The 26845-nt window shown below is 39.1% G+C and overlaps 1 protein-coding gene across 1 annotated transcript; it reads right to left on the bottom strand.

Moving 5' to 3' along the window:
* Window positions 1-1019: 1019 nt before the first annotated feature.
* On the bottom strand, window positions 1020-17261 carry tmem170b (transmembrane protein 170B). Its single transcript, XM_077548249.1, has 3 exons — window positions 16638-17261; window positions 8333-8503; window positions 1020-5948 (listed from the first exon to the last, which is right to left on the bottom strand). The coding sequence occupies exons 1-3, from the start codon at window positions 16795-16797 to the stop codon at window positions 5818-5820; spliced, it is 462 nt and encodes a 153-aa protein (XP_077404375.1). The 5' UTR covers window positions 16798-17261; the 3' UTR covers window positions 1020-5817.
* Window positions 17262-26845: the final 9584 nt, after the last annotated feature.

The following is a 26845-nucleotide window of genomic DNA, read 5'->3' as shown; positions in this document are numbered from 1 at the left end:
CTAGTCTCTTGGGGTAAAATGGCGGAAAATAAACAGCACCACATTGGCACCCAAAAAGTCGCTGGCCCACCAGGCATCTGCCCTGAATACCAGATGGCCGGTCCAGCCCTGCACATGGCTAATGAAAGTATCGGAAACGAAGCACATTCTGGGTGGAAATGAATTTTCCCAAATGTTAACCAAACGAAATACATGATGTATACACATTGACAATAAACCACTAAACAAACTTGAAAGTGGCACAGGAAAACCAAGTATCACATGTAAGGTTTCAGACCAAAAAAAGACAGTGGATGTGATTAGATAAATCTAAATGAGACAGTCGGAAGGATGGATGGCAAAGAAAGACAAGTAGAGGTTGAAGGATTCAGAAAGTAAGAAGACTGGAGTGTTGTAGCAACTAATAGCACCAGCGGGCATTTGTTTTTATGACCCTCTGATGTAAAGTTACATTAAAAAAAAGCAATCTAACTTAGTGGGTGGATTGTAGCATCTAAGAAACTTTTTTTTAAACGTACCTTGGAGGAAGCCTCAGAGTGCTTCAGTTGCTTTTGTATATACTGCAATGCTGAGGTTGCGTTAATGGAACGCATCAATCAAATTTGCTTAATTAATTTACGTATATTAAACGTGTTAAAAGCTCCCGAGGCATATCGACCCAATCATGGAACTAGAAGAGAATATATATAAAACCAAAGCCTTTGCACTCTGATGTTGCACTTTACTTAATCAAAACATAGAGTAATGACACGATACAATAGAATGTAACATGTAGGCAGAATAATTAGCATTTGGTTAAATGGACGCCTTGAGTCAAAGCTGTGTGGTTATAAATAAACAATACGCAACACTTTGTTTTGTTTGGTTTGACAGGTAACTTCAACTGTTGTGAAAGGCAATAAACAGCTTGAAGCATTGTGCCAAAATCTCAAAACCGGTCACGTGCATCCAAGGCACCAAAGTACTAATAATAGCACACTTGAGAGTATGGCTGGTAAATAAAACAACACTCCACACTGTTTTGTATTCGAAAAAGATTTTTATTTCAACTGACAGTTGGTATTTACAATTTGTACATAAATAAGCCATTGTTATAAATATCAGCTGTTTGGCTGGTACAAAACCTTAAAAAAAAAAAAAATTAACATATGATACATTATCTACAAGTGACACTTTGGGTTTTGGACAACATCATCTCTTGCTAAGGTTGTCCGTAGTCCATTCACACGTTAGCACATGCAATCACGGCAGGCAATGAGGGGTGCTCGTCTCATGGGGACGGGCTAATGTGGCATCTGGGTGGCATTTTCTACCATGATGTAAAACAGAGGGGAATAACAGAGATGGGCATCGGGCAGCCCATTTATTGTTTCTGGGTGTCTCCTTAGATATTGCAGTACACACAAACACACGACTGCTACTGTGTTTCAAAACTGCTATTTGCTAATGGCACAGTGCGAATGCAATGTGTGTGCTATTATCATAAAACTATGTGTCAACATCACACTCTTCTACATCCAGCTCAGGATGAAAGCTTTGGCTCGCACCTTTGCCACAAAAACAAACACGTTATGTAACTCTGCAGCCTCCAATGTTTCCCAACCACTGTGCTCACGAGAGACCATCAAGTTGATTTGGTTGGGTTAATTGGTCCAAAAATCATTATCATTATCATCATTGATTATTATTGATTATTATTATTATTATGCCAGAGACATGTAGTGGCCACTAGATGGCAACTTTGCATTTAAAAAGTTCACACTAAAACGAGATCATCATTAGTATATCAGTAAATAGACTTTTTGTGGCATATTTGTGTAGTAGTAGTATACAGTGAGATTTTTCTAATGTACTAAAATATGTGCCTTGCCCTTGACTTATTAAAGGCTAAGAAACATTGCTTTAGGGCACCCTTTAAAACCACTATTACCCTCTTAGGACTAAACCACAGCATATATATATATAAGTATACTGTTGTTAGTAGTAATCACACACACAGCATCAGCACCTTTAAAAATCATAATCATGAGAAAATTTGCACACACCCCTCAACATTGGTCCCTGAAAAAGAGGGAATTGCGAATTTTGGGTGGCTTTCCAATTCTAGTTCTAAATCATGGCAAACAATAAGTGAGAAAATGTATCATTTGTCATCGCCACGCTTCACAGCTCTTTTTCAGTGCGCTGATGCCCCCTTGTGTACAAAAATGGTAGTGAAGGTGAGCATGTCAATTACATAACTCATGTATCTGAAAATGTGGTGTTTACCTTGAGAAAGGCACACACACAAAAACCTGAAAATACCGATTCATAGCAGTCATGGCATGTTACTAGCAATCTTGAAGCAGCAACTCATTCAAAAAAAATGTTACATCACTAAATTGAGACAAGATAAATAAAGCTAGTATATCAGTGATACTTTGGCATAAATACCCTTCTACTTCCTACTTTTGGGTTTGGCGCCATGTGCTGTTTGAATTTTGGGCCCGCATGCACTTAATTAGAAAACCAGAAAACTTTCCATATATATATATATATATATATATATATATATATATATATATAATTTTTTTTTTAATCCAGTGACAAAAACTGGTGTATCGCCTGTTTGAGCTAAAACAGAATCATTCAAGAAAGTATTTCAAGCAGTCCCAAAAAAAAGGATGTTATAACCCATTTCGTTGTAATGTGCCACGCCCCAGTCGCATCGTCAAACCACGCTAAAACAAGGCAAGAGTAAATTCAGTGCAAAAGGCAAAGTTAAAAGGGAAGTCAACCCCTCCAAAATCTGGATAATATGCTCTAGAGATGGGAAAATGAAGCCTCATGAAGCCTCATGAAGCACTTTTACTATTTTTTTACTCCTCTAGATGGTGCTCTTGGTTCAAATACAAAGGCTAGTGCAATGAAAATGTATTACATTTCCACTGCCTTTTTAAACCAATAGTGCCATCTAGAGGAGTCAAAAAATATCACAAGTGCTTCATGAGGCTTCATTTTCCCATCACTAATATGCTCTATGCAGCCCCACTAGTCTAAATACAGTATTTTGGTTAAAATTGTGTTAGTGGAATACGAGTTAAGCAGCAAAATCAGGAGGCGGCCATTTTGCCACTTGCTGTCGAGTGATAATGATATAACAGTTGCTCAGGTCTCAGGTAAGAACCAATCACAGCTCAGCTTCAGAAAACTGGTGATCTGTGATTGGTCGTTGCCTGAGCCCTGAGCGACTGTGATGTCATCTTCAGTCGAAAGCAAAAATGGCCGCCCGCCGGAAATGGATTTAAAAAAAAAAAAAAAAGGCTGGATTTCGCTTCATTACTCATAGATTTCACAAATGTAATATTAATCAGAATGTCATGTTTAGACTAGTGGGGTCACATATAATATATTATTGTTAAGAAATGTTTTAAGGTTGACTTCCGCTTTAAAGAGTCGATTTGAAATCGCCTGAACAATGCTAGCGTCGAGTTATCTACCTTGAAACCACTTTTTCTCGTCAAGAAGCGCAGCAAGAAGCCGTGCAGCTGGCTTGGCTTCAAATGTGGATTTTTTTTTTTATCTCATTCCAGCTAATGCTAAGGAAGTTAGCCTGTTTCTTTGACAGTGCTGTAGGATCACACTGCTCCCTATGGGTCTGGAGTCACATGTGATGAGCTAGCTTGTTTGGATTTGACAAATCAAACCTTTCAAACTTAAGGGGCACACGTTTTTAAAAGGACACTAAAAACTAGAGAGGACAGCAGCAGAAGGAGCGTAAAATTATGACTCTCAAACAAATTAGGTACTCTCAGTCAGGTTGAATTTTAGCAGCTGACTGTCAAACTTAATAATAAATGAATGCATCCAGAGTGGTAAAGGGGTAGAAAATGCCTGGTAAATTAAAAATGTCCAAGATGTGGAATTCTGCAAATATTCTGTTAACCAACCTTCAATTTTGTAAATTGTTGGTTCCCACTAATTCCCACATAACACAGGTGTCAAACTCCTGTCCTCGAGGGCTGGATTCCTGCATGTTTTAGATATTTACCTCGTCCATCACACCTGATTCAAATTACCAGGCTTTTGAAAACCTTGCTGATGAGTTGAACATCTGAATCAGGTGTGTTGGAGGAAGGGGAACATCTAAAATGGGTGCTCAAGTCAAATCTGGATCGTTATCAGGCTTCTGCAAAGCTTGCTGATCATTTGATTCAAGTGTGTTGGAGGAGGGATACATGGTTGAATAGGGGCTCGCGAGGAACGGACTTGGGCACCCCTGATCTAAAACATGCAGGATAGGGACCCATTAGATCTGGATTTGTGACCCCTGTTGTATATGTTTCCCTCCTCCAACACACCTGATTCAAATGATCAGGATCATTATCAGGCTCATGCAGTTTGCTGATGAGCTGATGATTTGAATCAGGTGTGTTGGAGGAGAGAAACATCTTAAACATGCAGGACTTTGGCCCTTCGAGGACCAGAGTTTGAGACGTGCCATAGAAAGTTTCTAACTTTTTTGTTTCCATTGCTCGAGGATGCGAATAAATCCTGCCAAAAGCCATTTCATCCAATTTGTGTCACCTTAACAGTTTACCTTGAGAATAAAAATAATTGAAATGAGCATTAATCCCGTAGTAATGGCTGCACTGTGAAAACGAAGAGCAGACAATCGTCAAGCAGTTTTTGGCACTGACACTTGTTCATGTTTGCTGAATTCACACCTCTCTTTTCTGCACAGATGGGAAGTAAAGAAGTACAAATACTTTGTTACTGTACTTGAGTAGTTTTTCTCAGTACTTAGTACTTTCCTGAGCCTGTACTTTTTTACTTTTACTTGAGTAATTATTTGAGTGAGCACTTTTACTTTTACAAAGGTTGTTTTTGTGTGAATGCTGAAAAGCAGTACAAATGCGATATTGAATACTAATCATTGTCAAATTATTTCACATCCATTTCTTTTGATGTCATTCGTCATTATTACGTTTTTTTTTGTTCTACAGTATATTCAAAATTCAAAAACAACGCAAGCTTTCAGCTTCATACCTCAACATTCACTACAATTGCATACAATGCCACAGATTCTTCTAGGGCAGCAATCCCACCTTCAACAGATTACAGTTCAAGTCTTCTTTTTATTCATTTATCTTTCAACTACAATTCATACTTTGTCATTTTCCACATAATTGATCTTTCAATTTTCTTCATAAGCATTCAGCTTAGCATTCAGCTTTCAGCATTTCTGCAGAAATTGCACTTCACTCAAGTACTTGTACTTTTACTCAAGTAGAGAATGTCAGTACTTTTCCCATCTCTGCTTTCCTGATAGCTGCAATTGGATAATGCAGCATAGAAGTTGTGTATGGAAAAGGAATGATAATGACAATCTGTGCACTGTGGCAAAAAAAACCCAACAACCTTGGTGTGATTATTAATACTGTTAGCTGATAGTTTTTGGGTCATCGGTGCTCAACTTTTGTTCTCAAGCAGAGTCTAAAGAGACCCACAGTAGTTCTGATGCTTGAAAAAATTCCCATGTATCCCAAATAGGAATACCCTTCAAGGGTCAGTGTCCCCTAAAGGCATGCGGGACATCCCAGAGAAGACGATTGGCACAAAAGTTACCTCTGGAAACAGCCTCAAAATGGCTTCCAGTCCAGAAGATGAGGATGGCGGGCGTTGCATTGCGCTCGACTGAGTTCCCTCTGAATTTGCAATTTGTGGCAGTAACAGATTGGAGACTTTTGGACCCAGTCCCAAAAGTCCAGACACCATTTTGAGTGTCCGATTGGCTGCCATTCCTAACGTCTGTGTCCTTCGAGGATTACCTTCATTTCATAGCGTGGCCAGGATGCGTGAGAAGGCTATGACGACGGAGAGGCTGGTCTGGCCGACACCGAGAAGCAGCGCCTCCAGCGGTGCCATGTCCTTTCCTGCCACGCGGTACACGCCCGCTATCGCTGCGCCTGATGGCAAGAAGAGATGCCGCAAGCACGGACCAATTAAACACAGATAGTGGCAGACGGTGATCAGAACCGATTAGTCAATTGTAGCGCTGCGTTTAAGAATAAAAAATAGAATAGTCGCTATCAAATAAATTTTTCTTTTCGAGCAAAATCGCCTTAGTCAATTGTTTGTTGGAAATTCTGACGATTGGAGGTCCTGTTGATACAAGCTCAATGACTTTGTTGCCTAAAAATCACTTCAAGGGAACAGACAGTGGATAAAAAAAAAATAAAAGTCTACACACCCCTGTTCAAATTCCAGGTTTGGTGATGTAAAACATATCAAAATATTTTCATTGTGTGACACATAATATGTAACTCAATTAAAAAAAAAACATAAGGGGAGCGAAAAATAATTGTGATAATGTGGTTGCATAAGTGTGCACACCCTCATATCTGTGTTCAGAATTAACATTCCGCACACACCTACCATTTAAAGTACTTCTAATGATCCCCAAATAAAGTTCAGATGTTTTAGTAGGCTTTTTACTGACATTTTTTGCTTCCTTGCTGAACCCTGAAGATTTTGTGTTTACAGACGGGTATTTGTAACTGACTGCTCATAACGCCCTCCAGCTTGACGACTAATGCCCAAATTCAGCTGAACAAAAACAGCCCTGAAGCATAATGCTGCTAACACCATGCTTCACTGTAAAGTGTGTGTTGTGTTTGTGCCAAACATATGTTGTCCCTTCTGGAATTCTGGCCAAGAAGTTGCAATTGGGAGATTTGTCTGCCGTCTACTCATCACGAAAAGAACATCCGAAATAGGGTGAACCTTTAGGGGGGATCCAGCCTGCTGTTATGCATACGCAACCTCTACTTTGCGAACTTTTTCTATTTGATGTTCTGCTTAATGTATGTATGTGCACATCGAGGGTAAGTGAGGGTGCAGACAGTCAATGGTCAGCGCTTCCTTATTGCGAAACATTAATAATATATTGTCTTGTCTATTTTAGGAGACGAGCTTGAATCAGCGACAGGGAGTGATTCGATCGGTGAACAACTACTATTAGATTTAGCTGAACGGGAATAGCAAATAAAAGATATCGTAATATGGTAACTTTTCAGTGGACGTGCACTACAATACTATTACAAACTATGACAACGATAGTAAACTTATGGTCAAATTAAAGTGTGTTAATGAGGTCAATTTAAGTGCTAGCTTGCTCAGCTAAATCGTTGACATGGGGAGTATATGTGTCATGTGAGATGGCTACTGAATGCGCCACATCAACATACTAATTGAGAAAATGTCTACAGCTGGGTTAAAAGAAATAATAATCGAATAATTGATATCAAATTCATTTTCCTTTTCGAGCCAGATATCGATTGATCTATTAATCTCTTTTTCACATAAATTCAAGAGAAAATAGAATTCTAAAGGCCACATTTTTTAGTATCTTACCGTTTTCTTGAAATTTACTGTTTACATAAATTTAAGTGTGCCCTTGATATTTGAGAAGAATTAACTCATTCACTGCCATTGACAGCAATAGACGTCAAAAATTAATTTGAACTATTTCTATTAGTTTAACATTTTTTTCCATTTTTGTTAACAACAGTATGAAAGGTTCGAATTATTATTTTTTGTACATTTAGAACAGACTGCATGACTGCACTAGTTAACTCACGATTAATCACAAATTTTATATCTGTTCTAATACAATAACAACAAATTCTAGGTATTCATACTCTTGTTAACAAAAGTGCGGAAAAATGTGAAACTAATAGAAATACTTCAAATTAATTTTTGACATCTATAGCCGTCAATGGCAGTGAATGAGTTCATGTTCTATAATTAATCAATATCGGATTAAATGACTCGAATCGAATAAAAAAACTCTTGAGAATCAAAATAGAATCGATTGACGGAATTAAAATCAATACCCAGCTCTAAAAAATGGCATTTGACAGATGATGAATTGCTGCCTGAGTGACAAAATGGCTGCATTACCAAGTGCCATTTATGGTCAAAGTCCTGCGCTCTGGAGTCTCAGAGTCTCCAATAACACCACAAAAGTCGTTAGATTGTATAAAAGGTCATGTCAGACTACATATTAACAATTTCATTTAACTCAGATCGTGTAATGAGCTAAAAGCGTGGATTTATTCATTCTAAAGCTTTAAATCACCCACACACAAAAAAGGCTTGGGCTGTCTAAAAACTCAATTACAATCACAAACAGCTGCTTCTGTCCTTGTCAGCTCCACCTGTAGCTGACCTAAGCAGGCAAATACCCGAAGCTGTCATCACCAGGCTGAACACTGCTGAGCTCATACAAAAACAAAAAACAAAAAAAGATGAACAAGCACAGAAAACAATACATGAAACAACAACTTACTGGTGATGACGCCTCCGGAGAGGGAGGCCAGGAAGCCCACGCTGACCAGCACAACGGTGATGAGGCGACCCCTCTTGTGACGCTGCAGCATGACGAACATGAGCAGCCCCACCGCCCCGTGGACGAACAGTGAGGAGAAGAGACACCAGAGGAACACCCAGTACCACATCTCTGGCAGGGGAGGTAGACAAAACATGGAGGATTAGCCATGAGTCCAAAAAGTACAATAGCCAAAATGGAACTACCATGAGCTCAGCCAAAATTTTCTGGAAAATGTCAACAAAATTTGAGTCATTGCTGATGATTCGCAATACTACATGAAGTCAGAGGGATGTCTCATCAAACTTCAGCTGAGTGAGCAAATTCATGTTTTGTTTCGTTTTTTGAGAACAGGGTTGGTTGGGCAACTGGTGGACCCGACCACAATCTGAGTGGCTTTTTGATTCATTTTCACTCCCCCCGCAAAAAAGATGACATTGTGGAGGGATTTTTGTTTACTTTTTTACAAACCCAGAAAATTCCCCAGAAAATGCTAGAAAATACAGTTTTTGTAAATTGGTTAAAAAAATCACAGGGGAAAAAAGAAAATATTGCAAAATTATTGAAAAAACAACAACACAAAAACACTAAGTTACGAGTGCCAAACTGCAACTATGTATTGACTATAATTTGCATAATAAGAATAAATTGCATTTGTAATGCACTTTACATGTTCAAAGAAATCTCAAAGTGTTAGTGTCAAGCAAAAACAAAAAATACAAGTTAAAAAGTGCATTTTTGTGATCACTATGCACTGTCAACAAAACAGAAAACACATCAAATTTTAAAAGGCCTTCTGAAATAAATGTGTCACTTTTGCTGGGTTGTAATATCACCATTCACCACTAGAAGGCAAACGCAGCTTTGTTGCACTTACACTGAGTTTTATACTGCCTAATATTTTTCTTTGCGGATTTGAAATGATATGTATGACAAACGTAGTACCTCAATATAATTAAAATATTGTGTGAGTTGATTTCTGTGAAAAAAAATTGCACAAAATGAGGTCTTGTAAAAAATAATGCTGTTTTGTGCCATTCTTGATTTATGATTAGCATTTTGCACTGTAAAAAAAAAAAAGAGGGGGAAAAAAGCAGTAGTAGATTTAAATTTAGAAGCATTAGCAACGGTAATAATTAGGGTTCCAGAGCTCAAGCCCAAAGGGCAATTTTTTTTATATCCGTTTAACCTAACTTCCTGAGTGCTTGCGTCTATTTATTGATCGAGAGATGTGCCTGCACAGATACACAGTGGCTCTTTTGTCCCGTGTGACAGCACGCGCTGTTAAATCTGTGGCTGTTAAAGCCAACCACTCAGCCAGGGAGGAGGCCAACGTCCGAGACGGGACGGAGAGAACAAATACAAATACAAATCAGATGCATAGAGAGACATTCTGTCATGCTCCATTGGGATCCCTCAACTCGATCTGGTTGCACAGGCAGAGCATCTGTCGCCCAATTAAGCCTGGCGGGATTTACACTGAGCTCTTTTTGAGAGTGAGAGGAACCATAGGCGGAGCAGGACCACAATCACCTCGACTGCTGTTGGCCTCTTCCCCGTGGCCAGCCATGGGTGGATACACCCTTTGAGAAATGCAAACTCTGGTGTTTGTGGATCTCACTCTGCTTCATCTATCCTTCCTTCCTTTCTTTAGTCTTTCCTCTGGTCTCTTGGGGTCCCCCAAATTTGTTGAAATGTAGATGTTTCTCGGGTTGGCGAAAGATTCTTTGTCTGGTTGCTGCTGGAATTCACTTTGTTTCATCTGTATGTTCTTTGATCCTTCCTCTGGTCTCCTGACAACTTCACGACTCTGAAGTATCCGGTTAAGGTGAAGGCTATGGGATTTTTAACAGGTTTCAGGTGAATTAATGAGCACAAAGTCAATTATTTTTCAAGGATGTGTATGGGGCAGATATTCTGCTTTTGGAGTGTGTAATCCAGGTGTGTGAAATTTCACACTCCCCCCCCGCCCAGTTGCTTTGAAAGAAATCATCTGACAAGTGCTTCATATGTTGTTGACATTGTCGCACATAAAATGATGGGTTGGGATCTGTATAAAAGGCGAGGCAGATAATATTATAGCTCTGATATGACAATTAAGTGGTATCTGTGTATAAAATGGGCGTTACCTAAATGTCAAGTACAGCATTATTAATCACAGTTTCAAATATACTATTCACGCAAAATGCATTTACTATTGTATCCAAGTAAAATATATTTTAAACTGTATTGGATGAAACGCACCTGCTTGTACCTCGACGGTCAACAAGTTCACAATGGCTTAAATTAAAACCCAAAAAATATATTTGAAAAATAAGGACACTATCTCATACACAAGTTTATAAGTCCCAATTTTCATGTTCTACTTGATACTTATTCTGCATGGCACAGGTCATTCCATGCCAAATCACCCAGTGGGTATAACCAAGCAGATTTTGATTTTCATGAAACCTGCTGTACTTGTTGATAGTAGTCAAAAATGTCAAAAGGTCACTAAAATATGCACCAATCTTCCCAATGGTTGCATATTATTTGGAATCCTTGTTGGTTCCCTTTCCAACAATACCTGTATTGTTAAGACTGACACAATAGTTCTTGAGCTACAAGGATTCGAAAGAAGGTGGCCGGCCACGCTCCTTTTAGCCCAAAATAGTCAAATTCGGTGGGCCGTAGCTCCAAAACACCTGCTCCGATTGACTTCAAATTTTAGATTTTGTGTTGTGCCATAACTATCAACAAGTACACCAAGTTTTATTAAAAAGGATTGTAATAACCTCAGACTTCGAGATTTACTCTTTATTACAACATCGATTAAGCGTCATAATTGTTTTAAAAACCCAATGATTTCCGCCACTGTGACTGCCTGGTGGAAGGCATTAGAATTGACAAAAGCCCAAGTGAAGCCCTGTGGACTTTCTCCCCTATGGCATAACCCCGACTTTCAACTTAACAACCAACCGTTTTATTTAGGTGTGTGGGAGCAGAAAGGAATTACACATCTCCACCATCTCTTCTCAGATAATATGTTTATATCATATACATCCTTGCTCCAAAAATACAATATAAAAAACGGAAATTTTTTACATTATCTACAAGTTAAAAATATGATAAAGAAAAAAATTCCAACACTTCGGGGTACGCTCCAACCGCCTGTTTTAGCTAAAGATATTAACAAGCTTTCTCCGACAACAAAAAAAAAACTTTCAAAAATATATAAGTTACTTTCATATACTGATAAAATGTCTTTACCCATCTCGAAATGGGAGACAGACTTGTCTATAGCACCGGAATCTGACTTTTGGATTCAAGTTTGTGAAAACGCATTTAAAATGACAAAACACACAAATTTACAACTTATCCAATATAAAATTATTCACAGAACATAAATTACTCAATATATGATGAAGAAAATGGGACTCTCAGACTCCGACATTTGTCTCCAATGTTTACAAAACACTACAGACACTTATGTTCATGCTTTATGGTTATGTACTCCGGTTATGTATTTCTGGACTGGATGTCTTAGAAAAACTTTCCGCTATTTTGGACTGTAGGATACCTTTATCTCCAAACTTGTGTTTGCTAGGGGACCTAACAACAACTGACTTACCACATAAACAATTTCAATCTACACTTGTAGCACTTACTATCGCTAAAAAAAACAATTCTTGTTAACTGGAAAAATAAACAAACTCTGAATATCGACCAATGGTCTAGCCTCCTCATAAATCACATTTTAATGGAAAAAATATCTGCCTCAAATAAAAACCAAATATCAAAATTTATAGAAACATGGTCTACGTATATAGAATTTTTTAACCTAATTCTGGTTACTTAATTCTGTCTGTTAGCGAGAGCCATCACATCGTGATAACTTACATTGATGTTTCTGCATTTGGCAATTTATTATTATATTATATTATTAGTATGGGATTTTTTTTTTAATGGGCTTTGAACTGATGAATACACACACGCACGCACGCACACGCCGATGCTCACCCACATACAAAAAAAAAAATATATATATATATATATATATATATATGTATATGTGTATATATATGTATATATATTTAAAAAAAGAAAAAGAAAAAAGAAAAAAGAAAGAAAAAAAAACTTTTTTATTTATTTTTTATTTTTTTTTTATTTTTTTTAAAAAGGAGAGCAATGATGATGTCAAATCGAATGAACAATACTGAGCTCTCCTGATAAAAAAAAAAAAGTTTTATTAAAATCAAGATCTGCTTGATTAAATTTTTCAGATGCAGGGTTTTTCCTGGTTAAAATTGAGGCAGAGGTGGTATCACTCTGACTATGATGGGTGACTACCGAGACCAGGTATCGGTATTGGTGGCAATACCAGTCTTATTTTAAGGTATCGATACTCGTGGCGGTGACCTATACCATTATCGGCCGCCCTCCTGCAGCCATTTTACGATCAGGGACTAGAAATTTGAGACAAAGTTGTCATTAATTTTTGCCATTTTTTAACTACAATCATTTTTAAAAAATCATCCACTAGTACATATTACATTTTGTGATGCACCGAATCTTCGGCCACCGAAATAACATTCAAGCCGAAAAGATATAGCCGAAAGAGGATGTTGTGGTACAACACAACGCAAGCACACACACACACAAAAATAATGCTACAAGCAAGTGTCTGTTTGAATTAAACACCAAACACGGGAGTGAGTGTCCGCCTACATGTCTGCGGTGTGGGCACATTTCAATTTATATTGTGCTTTTTTTTATGCCAGTGCTAAATAAATATTATAATTTTAATTAATTATAATAAATGCAATGATAGACTGAGATGGTTTAGACATGTTGCAATTGGCTGACAACCAGTTGAGGGTGTACCCCGCCTACTGCCCGAAGCCAGCTGGGATAGGCTCCAGCAGCCCCCTGCAACCCTTGTGAGGACAAGTGGTTAAGAAAATGGAAGGATGGATGGGTTTGGACATGTCCAGAGGAGAGATAATGAGTTTCCAAATGCCAGGCAGGAGGTCTAGAGGAAGACCAAAGAGGAGGTTTATGGATGTAGTTAAAGAGGACATGAAGGTATTTGGTGTGAGAGCAGAGGATGCAGAGGACAGGGTTAGATGGAGGCAACTGATTCACTGTGGCGACCCCTGATAGGAAAAGCCAAAAGGAAAAGAAGAAATGCAATGATAGTAAAAAACTGGCCCAATTTTTTTTCCGGCGTTTCGGTTTTCGGTTTCAGACAAACATTTTCATTTCGGTGCATCCCTAATTAAATTGTAAATATAGTTCAGCGTTGTTGTAAAACACTATTATATTTATTGTATATACTGTGTTTTTATGACTTTGTCGATGGCTGGAGCGCGCCACCTCTGCCTTGCAACCAGGAAATGAGCGTGCGCAACGGTTTCTCCATGATCAGTTTCTTTTTTGGTCTTTCCGGTCTGCTGTTGATATAAAACCTCCATAATGGACTGCAATTAAAATGCGTTCCTGCCAAGCTCAATCAACACAGCTGGAGTGCTCTGTTGAGCAATATCAGTAGCTCAGGCTGGAGGTGGCCGCCTCTGAATTTTGTACACAGAATAAACCCTGGGGTGACATGGCATGGAACGACCCTTTCCTCAAAGTAGTTCCAAGGAAAGCACCCAAAAATGGTAACTTTCTGCCCGTCTCATATTACGGATTCCTCCCGTAACAGACGTGGTTTTGGTCAATTTTATTATTAATTTTTTCCTACTATTGAACTAAAATGAATCAGGCATAAGCACCACACCCTTTCTGGATGTGTTACATATTTTATTCCAGAACGGCTATTTATTCTATCATTTTGGTGGATGGGTTGAACCAAAGACAGGAATACTATCACACCAAACAATATTTTTGCAAGACTTTGATTATGTTGATTATTCATACCAGTCATAGTTAAGGTAAAAAGATGCTCAATAAAAGTGCAAAAGTAGCAATTGTGTATTTATACAGTACATAACATAAAAAAGCAAAGTGACTCAAGATGTGGACTATAGTTATACCACTTATCAGTAAGTACACAAATACATGAGGACATCCACTCGAAGAGCTGTCAGAAGCTATCAACACAAAACTGTTATCTTAGTAAAGGCCTCTATCTCTTGTATTGGATCTTATTACATTGCGCAGGTGTACCAGTGAGTGCATTGCTGCCGTTTTCCTGCACACGCATTCTCCCTGTGACCCCATTTCATGTCTCAGTAGGTCATTTTTCACCTGGTTGGCTCGGCATGGCGGCAGATCGGGTGGCAGTATTCTACAGCCTTCTCATTGCCGCTCTCTACGCTGCGCCTCGGCTTCCACGCGGCTCTGCATGCGCTCAAGCTTTCTGCTGACTCAGCGCCACCAACTACCTCTTTTTCGCTCGTGTCCGACACGTTGCTCAACACGCAGGATGCAAAGCGAGCGGCTCAATCGCAATCGGAAATGACTACATGTTCGGTGACTCTGTCTTTTCATTTTCTGCTCAGAGAAGTTTGCTGAATTGTTTATGATAGAATAATCCTCATTTCCTGAATACAATTTGTAAGCAAGCAAATGCTCAAACTAATACCTGTACATTTCCCAGTTTTGTTTTCATATTGTAAAATCTGGTGATTCCCAACCAATGTGTCATGGCACAATAGTGTGCTGTAAACTATTTAAGTTGACTTTACATATTGTATCTGCTTGTCTAAGCAACATATAGTGACAGGAAGAACAAATAAATACTCTTCCACTACATGGCTATTAACGTGTATCAGATTTCACAAAGAAATCGATTTTTCATTCTCACGGGTGGCAAGCTAGACAAAGGCAGATACACATCGTTTAGTTCACACAGTGTGCGCACCCATGTCACGAAACCCAGTGACTTGAGAAATCATTAATTTACCTATAGTAGTCATATGTGCTTGACTGTAACCATGCGAGCACAAATATCATGTTACACATATTACGCCTTAATCCCAAATTGGAAAAACATTCTTGTTATGTTAGTTTAATTGAAAAACAGAAAATACAAAATACGTCCGCTATGATTGGCTCGAGCTCAGGCACAACCCCTGTGAGGACAAGTTCTGTAGAAAGTAATGTAAAATAATGTAAAGTATGTTTGTATACAGATTTCAGATTTGACCTCTTAAAACCTAAACCATAAAAGTCTCATAAAATGTTCCGTTGTGAACCTGAAAGTGGAAATATTAAAGATAGACTAAATACTTTTTCAGGGCTGATACCGATTATTAGTAGTCAATGAGGCTGATATTTACCTTCACTAAAAAGGGAAATATTGATGCCAAAAAAAATAATAAAAAAATACAATCTACAACTCTTAAATTGGTCAAAACGTTTTAAAAAATATATTTATTGAGCAACTTTTCAGAAGTTTTTGTTTTTTTATCTTAGACAATATTTTTAAAATGTTAACAAAAAGTTCAAGGAGTCTTAAAAAAATGTTTTCTACAGTAAATAAAGTTTTCCAAAATGTCAAAATAATGTTTTTTCTATTTTCATTTTGTTATCTTAGTTTTTTAATTTCAAACAAAAAGAGAAGGTGCATAGACTTCCCACGGTCAGCAGCATCTCTTATAAAGTTTACTGAGAATTCAATTAATTGTTCCTTCAAGTTAACATAGTTTTAAATGATCTATTAACAGCTGTCGGATAGTTTTTTTGTTTGTTTTTTCAAGGTCGATGCCGAAGTTAGTCTAAAATGCTGAATAGCGGTGCTGATAATCGGTATATCGCTAGTAAATCTTTAGTGAAAAAATATTCATTTTGATTTATATGAAATTCATTACATTTGATGAAACCTACTTGTACAGGTAAAGTTAAAAAATAAATACACTTTCTAATCCCTACTACTGTCCAGAGTATGTTCACCATTTCCAGTTTTATGTTTTGAAATTTCTCATGACATTGTTTGATAGTAATACACCAGAATTTGTATTAAAGCACACAAAAGCACTGACGACTGAAAAAGGCATCGATTTTTAAATCCTTCTCGCTAATGGCAAGCTAGACAAAGGAGGGATCCATCATCGTTCAATTCACACAAGGGTGCACCCACGTCACAAAAATACAAATTAACCAGCAATGACATTTCTCATGTATCCCGCTGCCTGACTCGAGGTGTCATTCATTCCCCTCTGGTAGTAATGCGTGGTAGTGGGTCAGCATGTGAGCACAAATATCACGTTACAACGCTTTATTCCGCTTTGAGTGACACTCCAGCGTCCACATCTGAATAACGGACGGCACCTTTGCATACCTGTGAAGTGCTGCAACGTCGTCCCTTGCACCCAAAGACTCAGCACTTGCTGCACCGATAGATTAACGGAATAATCCCTGTTTGTTGACATGTTTCTGACACCACCCGGGTTCGTACCCTTCTTTATCGAGTAGCCGTACTTGGCTTTAAGCGAAGGCATGGGGGAGACCGGGGTGGCATTGGCTGTGAGTGAGGCGGCTCTCCCCGGCGCGGCTCGCCTCGCCTCTACCGGTGCCTCTGCTTCGGCTTCGCGTCCGTCTCCGCGTCGGGAAGGGAAGGGCCGCTGGCTGGTCGCTTCATCCTCGGTTGCGGCGGAGTCGGCGGCGGTGTCGAGGCCATGATGGGGATGGCAGCCGGAGCTCAGACAGGAACGCGCACGGTCGCTAGTCCTACATTGACTAGCCCAGCTACATAACCCTTAAAGGGACAGGCGCCCCGTTTTTCTTCTTCTTTAAATAAATAAATAAAGAGAGAGACGCATATTACGTTGACATATTTCAAACTAAAGAACGGAAGAAAGGTCATTAATGTAACTCTAGTAGTTACACTTAAGTCACTTACTAGCTTGACTTTATTTTAGCTAGCTATCAATCAAAGCAACGTGCTAACGCGTGTGCGTAACAACCGGCCGGCGCGACCTCTCCTGACTAGAAAACTCAGCCAATCAGAAAATAGCACTTTTACTTTCTTTGCTGCTTATTTTTTATTTTTATTTTTATAATAAATAAATAATCAATAACAAAGATTATTCAAGTACATCGCGCATCATTTGAATCCTAATGTTTATTTTACGTTTTATGTTGCGAATGAAGAAGTGGAAAAGCAGGAGGCTACTTCCGGGGCGTTGTCCATGACGAGGATAAATTTGAGGGAGCTCTCCATGGTTCTAAAGTCAAGTGGAAACCGTTTTTCAGAATTAATAATAATTTTAAGAAAGCATTGTTAAAGCGAGTGACTGAAATGTTTTGGCTGTAATACCACCACTATCAAAAGGCTCCTACACAAAATGCTATAAACAGAACGCAATTGTGCCACGTGTAAAGAAAGATCTGAGGCAGATCAACTTCACAATAATTATCGATCTAATAATGACAAAAATACTAAATGCCAATAATACATTTAAAGGAAATAAATTATGGACAATTCCAATGATACATCACAAGTAAAAATGGCAGTCTTACTCGGTGAAAGGACGCTCTCCGCTCACTGAAAAGCGTTGGGCTTTAGATTGTTGTAAATTGATTCGTAAGGATTATTTTAATTTCAAAATGTGATGAAATGTCTTTTGACTACGGTAACAGTCTGCCTGGTTTGTACGCTAGTCACAGGCAAAAGCAATATAATACACTGTTTGTTTTCACAAATATCAGAAATGCCCGGATGTTTGGAATTGTTATAGGCCTATGCATAAGTTGCTCAGAGAATGAACAAATGAATATCATACCATAGATACTGCTTAGTAAATGTATACGCTTATTAATGTGTGCAGATATCAAACTTAGCTTACTCTGGCCAACCAATTAGAGGATGGCTAATATAGTTTCAGTTAAACTAGTGGCTAGCACTAGTGATTCTGAAGGCACTAGGCAGATTCAGTTGGCACAGTAGCACAGCACTGGCTGTACCACATTTTAGCTAAAACCAGCATTTTTTTTTTGCCCTGTACATAATATTACGTTTGTGTGTAAAGCAAAGATTTATTGCCTGCAATGATTACAAAGCAAATGTCAACCTTTGTTTCCCATCGAAGCTCGACTTCTTCACCATATTTGTTCACCAGAGCATATTTGTCCTACTTGATGTCAAGGGGAAAACATCTTACAAGAAATGAATCTTCACATTAGTGACCAATGTTGTCAGAATATTTGAACACTGCACCATTAAATAATGAATTTTAATGTTGTTGATGTGGTTGTCAGTTGTAATTGTTTTTTTGTCTGCGTAATATTTAATTTAATTGCTCTAGTTAGACTTCTAGGTATGCACGTGTGCTTGACAGTTTTGAAGTATGGGTTTTGAATTTTGTTCCAAAAGATTTGCCTTCTTAAGATTCAACCTACCCTCTCACTGCATCGATCATTCCTTGAAGTTATTCAGTGCATAATTGAGCTCTTTCAATGTCCTCCAGGGACTTTCTTTTAGCTCGAGCAAAACAAGCTAACAACACATCAAATAATGCACACATTTAATGAGGTCCTGACTGCATGATAAAGTAAAGGTTACATTAGAAATTGGCCACGCATCCAATCAATGATGGTTGCTGAAAACAAGCAGTTTTTATACCTGAACGAGTTGAGGATTGGCCAGCAGGTGGCGGCTTCACCTCACGTTGCACAGAGCCGTATATAGAGAGAGTTTGGCCAACTCGGCTTCAACAGGGTAGCAAGATGGCGTTCATATATCATCTGACCAGCAGTTGACCAATCACGCTGTGATTTGTCACGCTGTGACGTGGCATTATCATGTAATTAGCGTGGTAGCCTACTGCAGTAATTATGGCTATGACGTCATTAGAATGAAATCCTAATAGCACAACATCTGTAATCAGCATTTTTTTTTCTTCACAAAAAGAGGTATGTAACAAGTAATTTTAGAGCAGGTTGCAGATCGACCGTCTTGTAACTAGAGATGTGTTTTCAGAATAAAAATCACATTCAAACTCATGTATGGGTTTCTGCTGCACAAACCTGCCACCATTTAAAGTGCCTCTGATAAACCCCAAATGAAGTTCGGATGTTCTAGGCGTCGTTTCCTGACGTTTTGGTAGTCACATATTAAAGCACAATCCATTATCCACGAAGAGCTTCCACAGCATGAAAGAGATCTTATTTTTCAGGTATCAGTCAGGAGTTTTAAAAGGCTTTAAATATAGGAAACAACATGGAACATCATCATCAAATGGATCAAATACTGCAATAATTGTGAGATAGAATGACTTTGGAAATCATCTTATTGGGCTAACATATGGCATAACAGTAACAACTTCCAAAATTGATGCATAGATTATCTCGGCAAAGTAAAAGTGCTCACTAACACATTTAGACAGATTTGCGAACAATATTTGAGTTCAACTCGTAAAACCTGGTAGCAAAAACAAGTGCTGCATGGATGTTTATTTTGTATATAATTAAGCTTTTTTGATATCCCCCACGGAATTTCTTTCAGCTCAAGGAAAACAAGCAATTAATACATCAAGTGCCGTGCAGACTTAATGAGCTCCTGACTGCATAATAAAATAAAGTTAAAAATAGAAATAGGTCAGACAGCTAATCAATGAGGGTTGCTGAATAAGCAGTCGTAAATGTCAGGTAAAGTTTCCCCTTTTAAAATTAAATTCCAGTTGGCATAACAAATCAAGAAGTGCTGATGGAGCATTGGGCAGCAGGTGGCGTACTTTCCCCACGTTTCATTGCCTGGTTACCTACTGTAGCGAGCAGGACAAAATAACAGTTTGCAGTTTGCACATTGTCTGTAATCAGTCCCCATTTCATTTCCTATTTCACAAAAGGAGGCACGTGCCTGCAAATTTTGTATATTATCATTTGAGGCTTTGTCACATTTAATGTCAGTCTGCATTTAAAGGTGAGGTCATTTGTGATTCCTCATTTTTACAAGAGGCATTGTATATATATATTTTTTTTCAGATGGGGGTTTTGGCAGCATCTTGAGACGTCACTGTAGGGCTCAAGGTTATGTGTTGACATGCAACCTTCTGAACTTTTCATGCACTGGGGTTTTATATCGAGCCTATTGTGCTTTTACATCAATGTAACGGAACCCGTAAGTTGAGACGCTTCCCCCTTCAACCTTCATCTCCTGCTGTTTTTTTACCCCTGCCAATCAGTCTCCCAGCATGTGTTTTGTCTCTCTTTTGTCGCCCCTCCCACCCCTAGGCAGATGGCCTTGACCTAGGTGAGTAACCAGTGAAGAAGCCCCCTGATCTGGCTGACATCTTTGTCAAAGTCAAGAGTACTTCAACAGGACCCAACCGGTTGAGTGGTGACTCAAGGTGTAAACAATTTGCCCCCAGACTGAGACGTCCAATCATGAACCAGCGGCTCCGGCCTTTTTTTTTGTCTTTTTATCTATATTTGGTCTAACATACCGGATGAAGACAAAGACTACAAAAGACTGCAGCATACAACAGAATTTGAAGCTTGCTAGCCTTCTTACGACGCCATTAATGTGTAAATGTTATAGGTCATAAGAATCACATTTATTATATACAGTATGTATTCCATAAAATTAGAAATGCTAAATGCTACTATTTGCTAATTACATGTTATAGGAATAGTGTCTGTCAATGGGCAAAGACTGACTGATAGACTTTTCAATTTCTACACTTTACGTTTCCCACCATTTTGTTCCAAATTCAGCATGGCAGCCCATTAGCACCACTACTTCACGTTTCTATTTTCAACCACACATTAAATTCCGAGCAGGAAAACTGGTGCTTGCGTGCCAACACTCCACTAGGCCAGACTAAAGAATACATTTTATTGGGATGGATTTGTACTGCTCTAAACAAACACTGTGACCACCATGTTTAAATTGGCCAGTGATGGACATAAAAGTGACATGAAAAATATGGATACAAAACCAAGAGTGGCACTTGTTGAAATGCTTATGATTATTATAGTGACGTGAAGTTCCCAGGACATGTTGATGTCTTGTTTTTTTTACCTTTTGTTTTGTTGGGGAGGCACAGTTATAAAGGCTGCCTAGTAAAGAGTGACCATTCATTTTATGCTAACATAGCAAAGTAAAAATAGTAATAAAAAAATGGGCCTGATTTGAGCCTAGTTTCCCGCTTCTGATTGGATTAAATTGAAATTGAATTCAAGTTAAAAAAAAGTTAATCATTTCTTTTTGTCCTTTGTACACCTCTGATTACTAGTTTAGGTAACAGTTAGCCATGCTACTACTGCTACTGCTATTGCTGCTACTGCTACTACAAATGGCTATTTATAAGTCTATTTTACAACAGAATATACTACCATGTTCTGTCAAAACAAACAAAAAAAAAACTTAACCTCAGTCCTTTTTAAAGCTCAATGCTCTGGAAAGCCCCTTTGCGAGGATAATAAGGTGCTGTGAGTGTAACGGCGCCTCACCTGCGCTAGCTTTCTAAAAGCAGGTGGTCACAATCGTAATACGAACCACAAACGCATATTCGGTGGAACACGTTACTTCAGGTGAACAAAAGAGGGTTTGATCTTTCACTGCCTCCACATGAAAAACAGACAGACGTCACAGGTTTGGCAAAAACAACCCCATGACACAATCCAACCTTTCAAATGCGTATTCATTCCACTTTCCAGTGTCTGTACTTGACGTCTTTCACAAAAACAACATGGCGCAAGAATTTAGTGATCTACCGGACAAAAATGTGGAAGGCCAATGGTGAACTGTTCGAAAAGTGAACAAAATTGTGTTAGCTGTTTGTCTGCCTTTGTTTGCATGCTAGCTAGCGTGCAGAACATTTACGAGACAAGAGGGCTACCAATTAGCATTTTTGGCTAGAGGGAATGGTCACATTGTAATTCAAATAACAACAAGTTTGTTTGTTTGTTTGTTTGTTCATTTGTTTATGTGCAAGGTACCGGTAAGCTTCATGGAAAATCACAGAGGAGGTTATTCTTCTGTGCAATAATTCAATAACTTTTTTTTTCTTTTTTTAAAAATCTAACCTACATTATTCGCTGACAGAAATCACCTAGCCATTTTGTGGCATTCTGGTACCAAGGAATTATGTTGAAGTGAGTTGAGGAGTTTTACTTTTCCAAGTAGTACTTAGGCACCATCTTGTGGTATCTATAGACCATAGCAAACCTTTTTAGTCAACTACTTGCATTTTCGTGTTATTCGTGGCATCTTGTGTATCTTCTCTTGGGTAATACAATGTTGCTGTTCTTAATTTTTGTAAGTAACTTTAGCTGTCATTTGGCTTATTGAGAATGCAGATTTTTCATTATTATACACCGTCTTTTGAAGTCGTAACCAGCCAATTTCCCCACCATTTCATCAATTAAGTCTAACCAAATCTTATCTCATGGAGGATGATTTCACAAGGGAGCCATAACATTAAATTTTTTTTTTAAAAAAAATATGGTCTTGTGGTCTTTGTGATTGAAACACAAAAGAAAACAGGAAGACAGTTAGGGACTTTTTTTTCCCTATTAGTCAGAATGGAGCATGACAGAATAGGGACTATTTGTATTGAATTCTGACTCAAATGACAAAAAGAGAGAACAAGTTCCTCCTATGACGCGTAAAAGTGTGCAGGTTTGATAGATTGCCCCCTACATTCATGGACAGTATGACGAAGAATATGTGCAGGGGTTATTCTTCCGTATGACTCCATAAAAAATTCAAAAATCTTATATGGAAATTTTGTCCAGCGTTGCACCATCAGCCTACGTGGTAATTTCAACAGAAATTGGTTAAGTTGTGCGTAATGTTGCTCACAAACAGATTAAATCAATGCCTCGGAACTCCACGCTTGTCAGACTTGGGGTATGTAATGAACTTGGTTGCCATTGACTCAAACGTTATCTGATTACAGGGGTCTTGTCTCTTTGAAGGGTTACATCCAAAATCATGTCGAGTGATTGCTGATGTCGTTTTTGAACTGTGGGAAAACCAGATTGAGCTCCGTGTTGCTTTAGGCAACGTAATTCCAACGCAAGACAGGTCCTCTTGACTTCTGGTTAGAACTATTTAGTGGTGAATCACTACAAAGAGGACAAGTTGCTTCATGATGTTCCCAGGGGGCGTATTTGGTCTCTTATTAAGGAAACGTCACCCCAGGGCTAAGATTTGTTCACGGCGAAGAGTAAGTCATTGCTGGTGGGGTCTACAAAATGTAACTTTCTTTGTAATTAACTTTTTATTTGATGACCTTTTTACTTCGCATGAATTTGAATAACACTTTGATATGCTAGTGTGCTCTTAGAATACGTTATGATTACAGAAAAGTTCCGTTATGATTACAGAACATGAAAAACTTGAGGATGTTTTTATTATGATTAATGAATGTTATGGAAACAATATATCCACATTTCAAGTGCAGGTACAACCTAATAAGAGCGACAGCGGGAAACAAGGAATATTGAAACTGATACTACAAGTTCCGTAGATTCTCGATGTAGCCACTAAATTCATACCATGAAACAGTCCAACAATCTGAATCTTCAATTATTAGAACTTGACCCTCCCCATGAGGCTTGCATCCCTCCCAGAGTCGCTGCAACTTGTCTGGAGCAGCAGAGCGAAAGGAAAGAAACAGATTCTGGCGGTATGAAGGTGATGCTGATAAAGCTTAAAAGCAACAGCCAAACTTTCCACAAAAAAGTTCCCGGCACGTTCGGAGGATTCTGGTAAGCAATCCAAACCATCCAGTCCCAGCAGGCCTATCAGTGTCTAGGATCTATTCGCACTGAGTCTGGAACTATCACGCGTTCATCGCTTTTGTACCTTGCACATTCAATATTTATCACTTTAGGGGTGTAAGTTACAGGGAAGTTAGTCACCACAATAGCCCCATTCAAAATTCGACATACAGTATACTGCAGATATGGGATGGGCAGCTTAAACTGGAGGGGGCCATAATTTTTTTCTTTGGAGAAGAATAGGACCACACACTTCTTAACCAGATATACTCTTAGTCTTAATATATTTAGTTTTTGATTATACAGTTTATAGGTAAATGTGCTAAAATTACCATTCAAGAACAACATTGAGTGCAATAACTCATTTAGCCCAGACTTCCCTCTCCCCAGCCACTTCGACCAGCTCTTCCGACAGGATCCCAAGGCGTTCCCAGGCCAGCCGGGAGACATAGTCTCTCCAGCGTGTCCTGGGTCGTTCCCGGGGCCTCCCGCCGGTGGGACATGCCCAGAACACCTCTCCAGGGAGGCGTCCAGGAGGCATCCGAACCAGATGCTCGAGCCACCTCAACTGGCTCCTCTCAATGCAGATGAGTAGCAGCTCGAACCTGAGTGCCTCCCGGACTATCAAACTTCTCACCCTATCTCTTAGGGAGAGCCCGGACACCCTGGACATTCAGAAAACAGGTGAGCCGCAACTGGTCATTACCTGAGAAATTGTGATATCATATTCACTCAGCAGCAAGTGGCAAAATGGCCGCCCTCTGAGATGAGATGGATTTTGCTGCCTAATGGGAATCAATCCAAAAATATTATTTACAATAATATTTTCTATGCTCCCCAACTTGTCTCTAAACACAATTTTATGATGAATATTTCATTTGTGGAATGTGAGTTAAGCAGCAAAATCCACCCATTTTTATCCATCTCGGCAGGCGGCCATTTTGCCACTTGCTGCCGACTGAAGATGACATCACAGTTGCCCAGTGCTCAGGTAACGACCAACTACAGCTCACCTGTTTTTTTGAAGCTGAGCGTAACAAATTAACTAAATAGTTGATCGTTTTTGGCAGTCAGTGCAATGCATCCTCAGGACTCAAAGTGTAAAACACTAGCAACTTGTAAACATTGCGCCACCAGGGGAGTGAACTTGTTCCTGTTGTGGGAAATTACGTACACACTAACATTTTCTCCACAAATTTTTTTGGTTTAATTTTTGGGGGAAATCAAAAAGTATATACTTCAAAAATGTTTTAGGCTAACTTCAAATCATAAGATAATTTTTGGGGAGTGGAAAAAAATCCACGGCAGGCACGAGGCCGAGCCGGTGTTTATCTTGATTATGTGACAGATGCTAGGCTGTGACAGACGGAGTCACTGACCTGATGCAGTCGTCGCTGATAAGGTCACAGGGGAAGCCGGCCGTGAACGCCTCCTTCACACTTCCTGTGTGCTCTTTCTGGAAAATGGATGAAAGTTTTGGGCGTAAATGACACATACAGTACACAATGGGAGTGTAGAAATGTTCGTAGTTTGTGTAATATCTGACTTTGGGGCAAATATTTGTTCTATAAGGCAACAGTTTGAATTCACTTTCATTATCGCGTGAGTCATGCTGCCAGTCAAGCAGTGATGTCATTCTGGAGGTGGTCCAAATGATTTGTCAATCAAAAATGAGCTCAAGAATGAGATCTCATTAGCTGAGAGGGTGGTTAATTTTGTGGTTGATGAGTGTATACAGAGATGAATTACAACCCGGCTCGTGCGATGGAAAGTGATCAAAATGTATTTCTTGGCGCCAAGTAGACATGTACAGCATCTTGATTTGTGGTGAACTCAATCAAACCATTAAATGGACATCCATTCAATATAATGTTATCTAGATTTACTATGAGCATTTAAACAGCTACACTGGCAAGTGAAATATTCCTGCGAATGAGCCAATTGCCTTTACAGACCCTCTGATCGGCCTCACTTTCATGCCTGGGCAGTTTCATCAAAACAGGAGTGTGGGGCCAGCGCACACTTTCATTTCAGGTGAGATGAGATCTTGCTCAAGCAAGAATGAAGCGGGAAGAAGAGCTATTAATGATTAAAAACCGTTTGGGACAACAGGAAAAGTGACCATCCAGGTGGTGCTTTGTTGTAAATGTGTAACTGAAATGATTAATGACATCAAACTATCATTTAAATGTGATGCATATTAAAATGAACCAAACATTTGCAATCTGCTTCACAACATTCCCCGTGGCCAAAACTGTCCAATCACATCCGCCGTCAGTCAAAAATAACTTCCTCCAATGAATATTGTGGCTTCTGCTCCTCTTTGAACACGGCCTGAATATTTTATGAGCGATCAGATGCACAACAGATGCTCTCTTTGCCCTTTATTTGGATGCACGCGGTGGGTCGAGTCGCTCGGGTTTAAGGTCCAGCGACTCGATGGGTCACAGTTCGGCGGTGAAGCTTTAAATGAGGTGGAAGGGAGACCTGGTAAGGTTGGCTGCCTCTTCCAGCTGTATTACCTGCTGCTCGCTAACAGATCCTTTGTATCTATTAAAAGTACCTATAGATGCCTGAGCCAGAATTTAAATCTTTACTTTTGGCATCATGGCATGCGAATCATTGCCATTTTGTATTTGCGCCACCTTGTGGAGACACCCTTTGTGGAAGAGATGCGAGAAGAAATGATGGATGAGGGGGTTCAATGGGACATGATGAGAAATAGAGAGGAAAAGGTCAAAACCACCTGGTGCGCAAAATTGAAAGAAAAGGAAAGATTAGGAAGTGAAAGAGTGAAGGCCTGGAGTGGGCAATCCG

The sequence above is a fragment of the Vanacampus margaritifer genome, chromosome 17, assembly GCF_051991255.1.
Source record: "Vanacampus margaritifer isolate UIUO_Vmar chromosome 17, RoL_Vmar_1.0, whole genome shotgun sequence".
Taxonomy (NCBI): Eukaryota; Metazoa; Chordata; class Actinopteri; order Syngnathiformes; family Syngnathidae; genus Vanacampus; species Vanacampus margaritifer.
The sequence above is the reverse complement of the archived record's forward strand: the minus strand, read 5'-3'. Positions and strand labels throughout refer to the sequence as shown.

Coding starts and splice junctions, on each gene's coding strand:
- tmem170b (XM_077548249.1), bottom strand. CDS start 16,797: ATGCCTTCGCTTAAAGCCAAGTACGGCTACTCGATAAAGAAGGGTACG. Junction 8,504..16,637: donor GACGTTGCAGCACTTCACAG/GTATGCAAAGGT, acceptor CTCCCCTGCCAG/AGATGTGGTACTGGGTGTTC. Junction 5,949..8,332: donor CTCCGGAGGCGTCATCACCA/GTAAGTTGTTGT, acceptor TCTTGCCATCAG/GCGCAGCGATAGCGGGCGTG.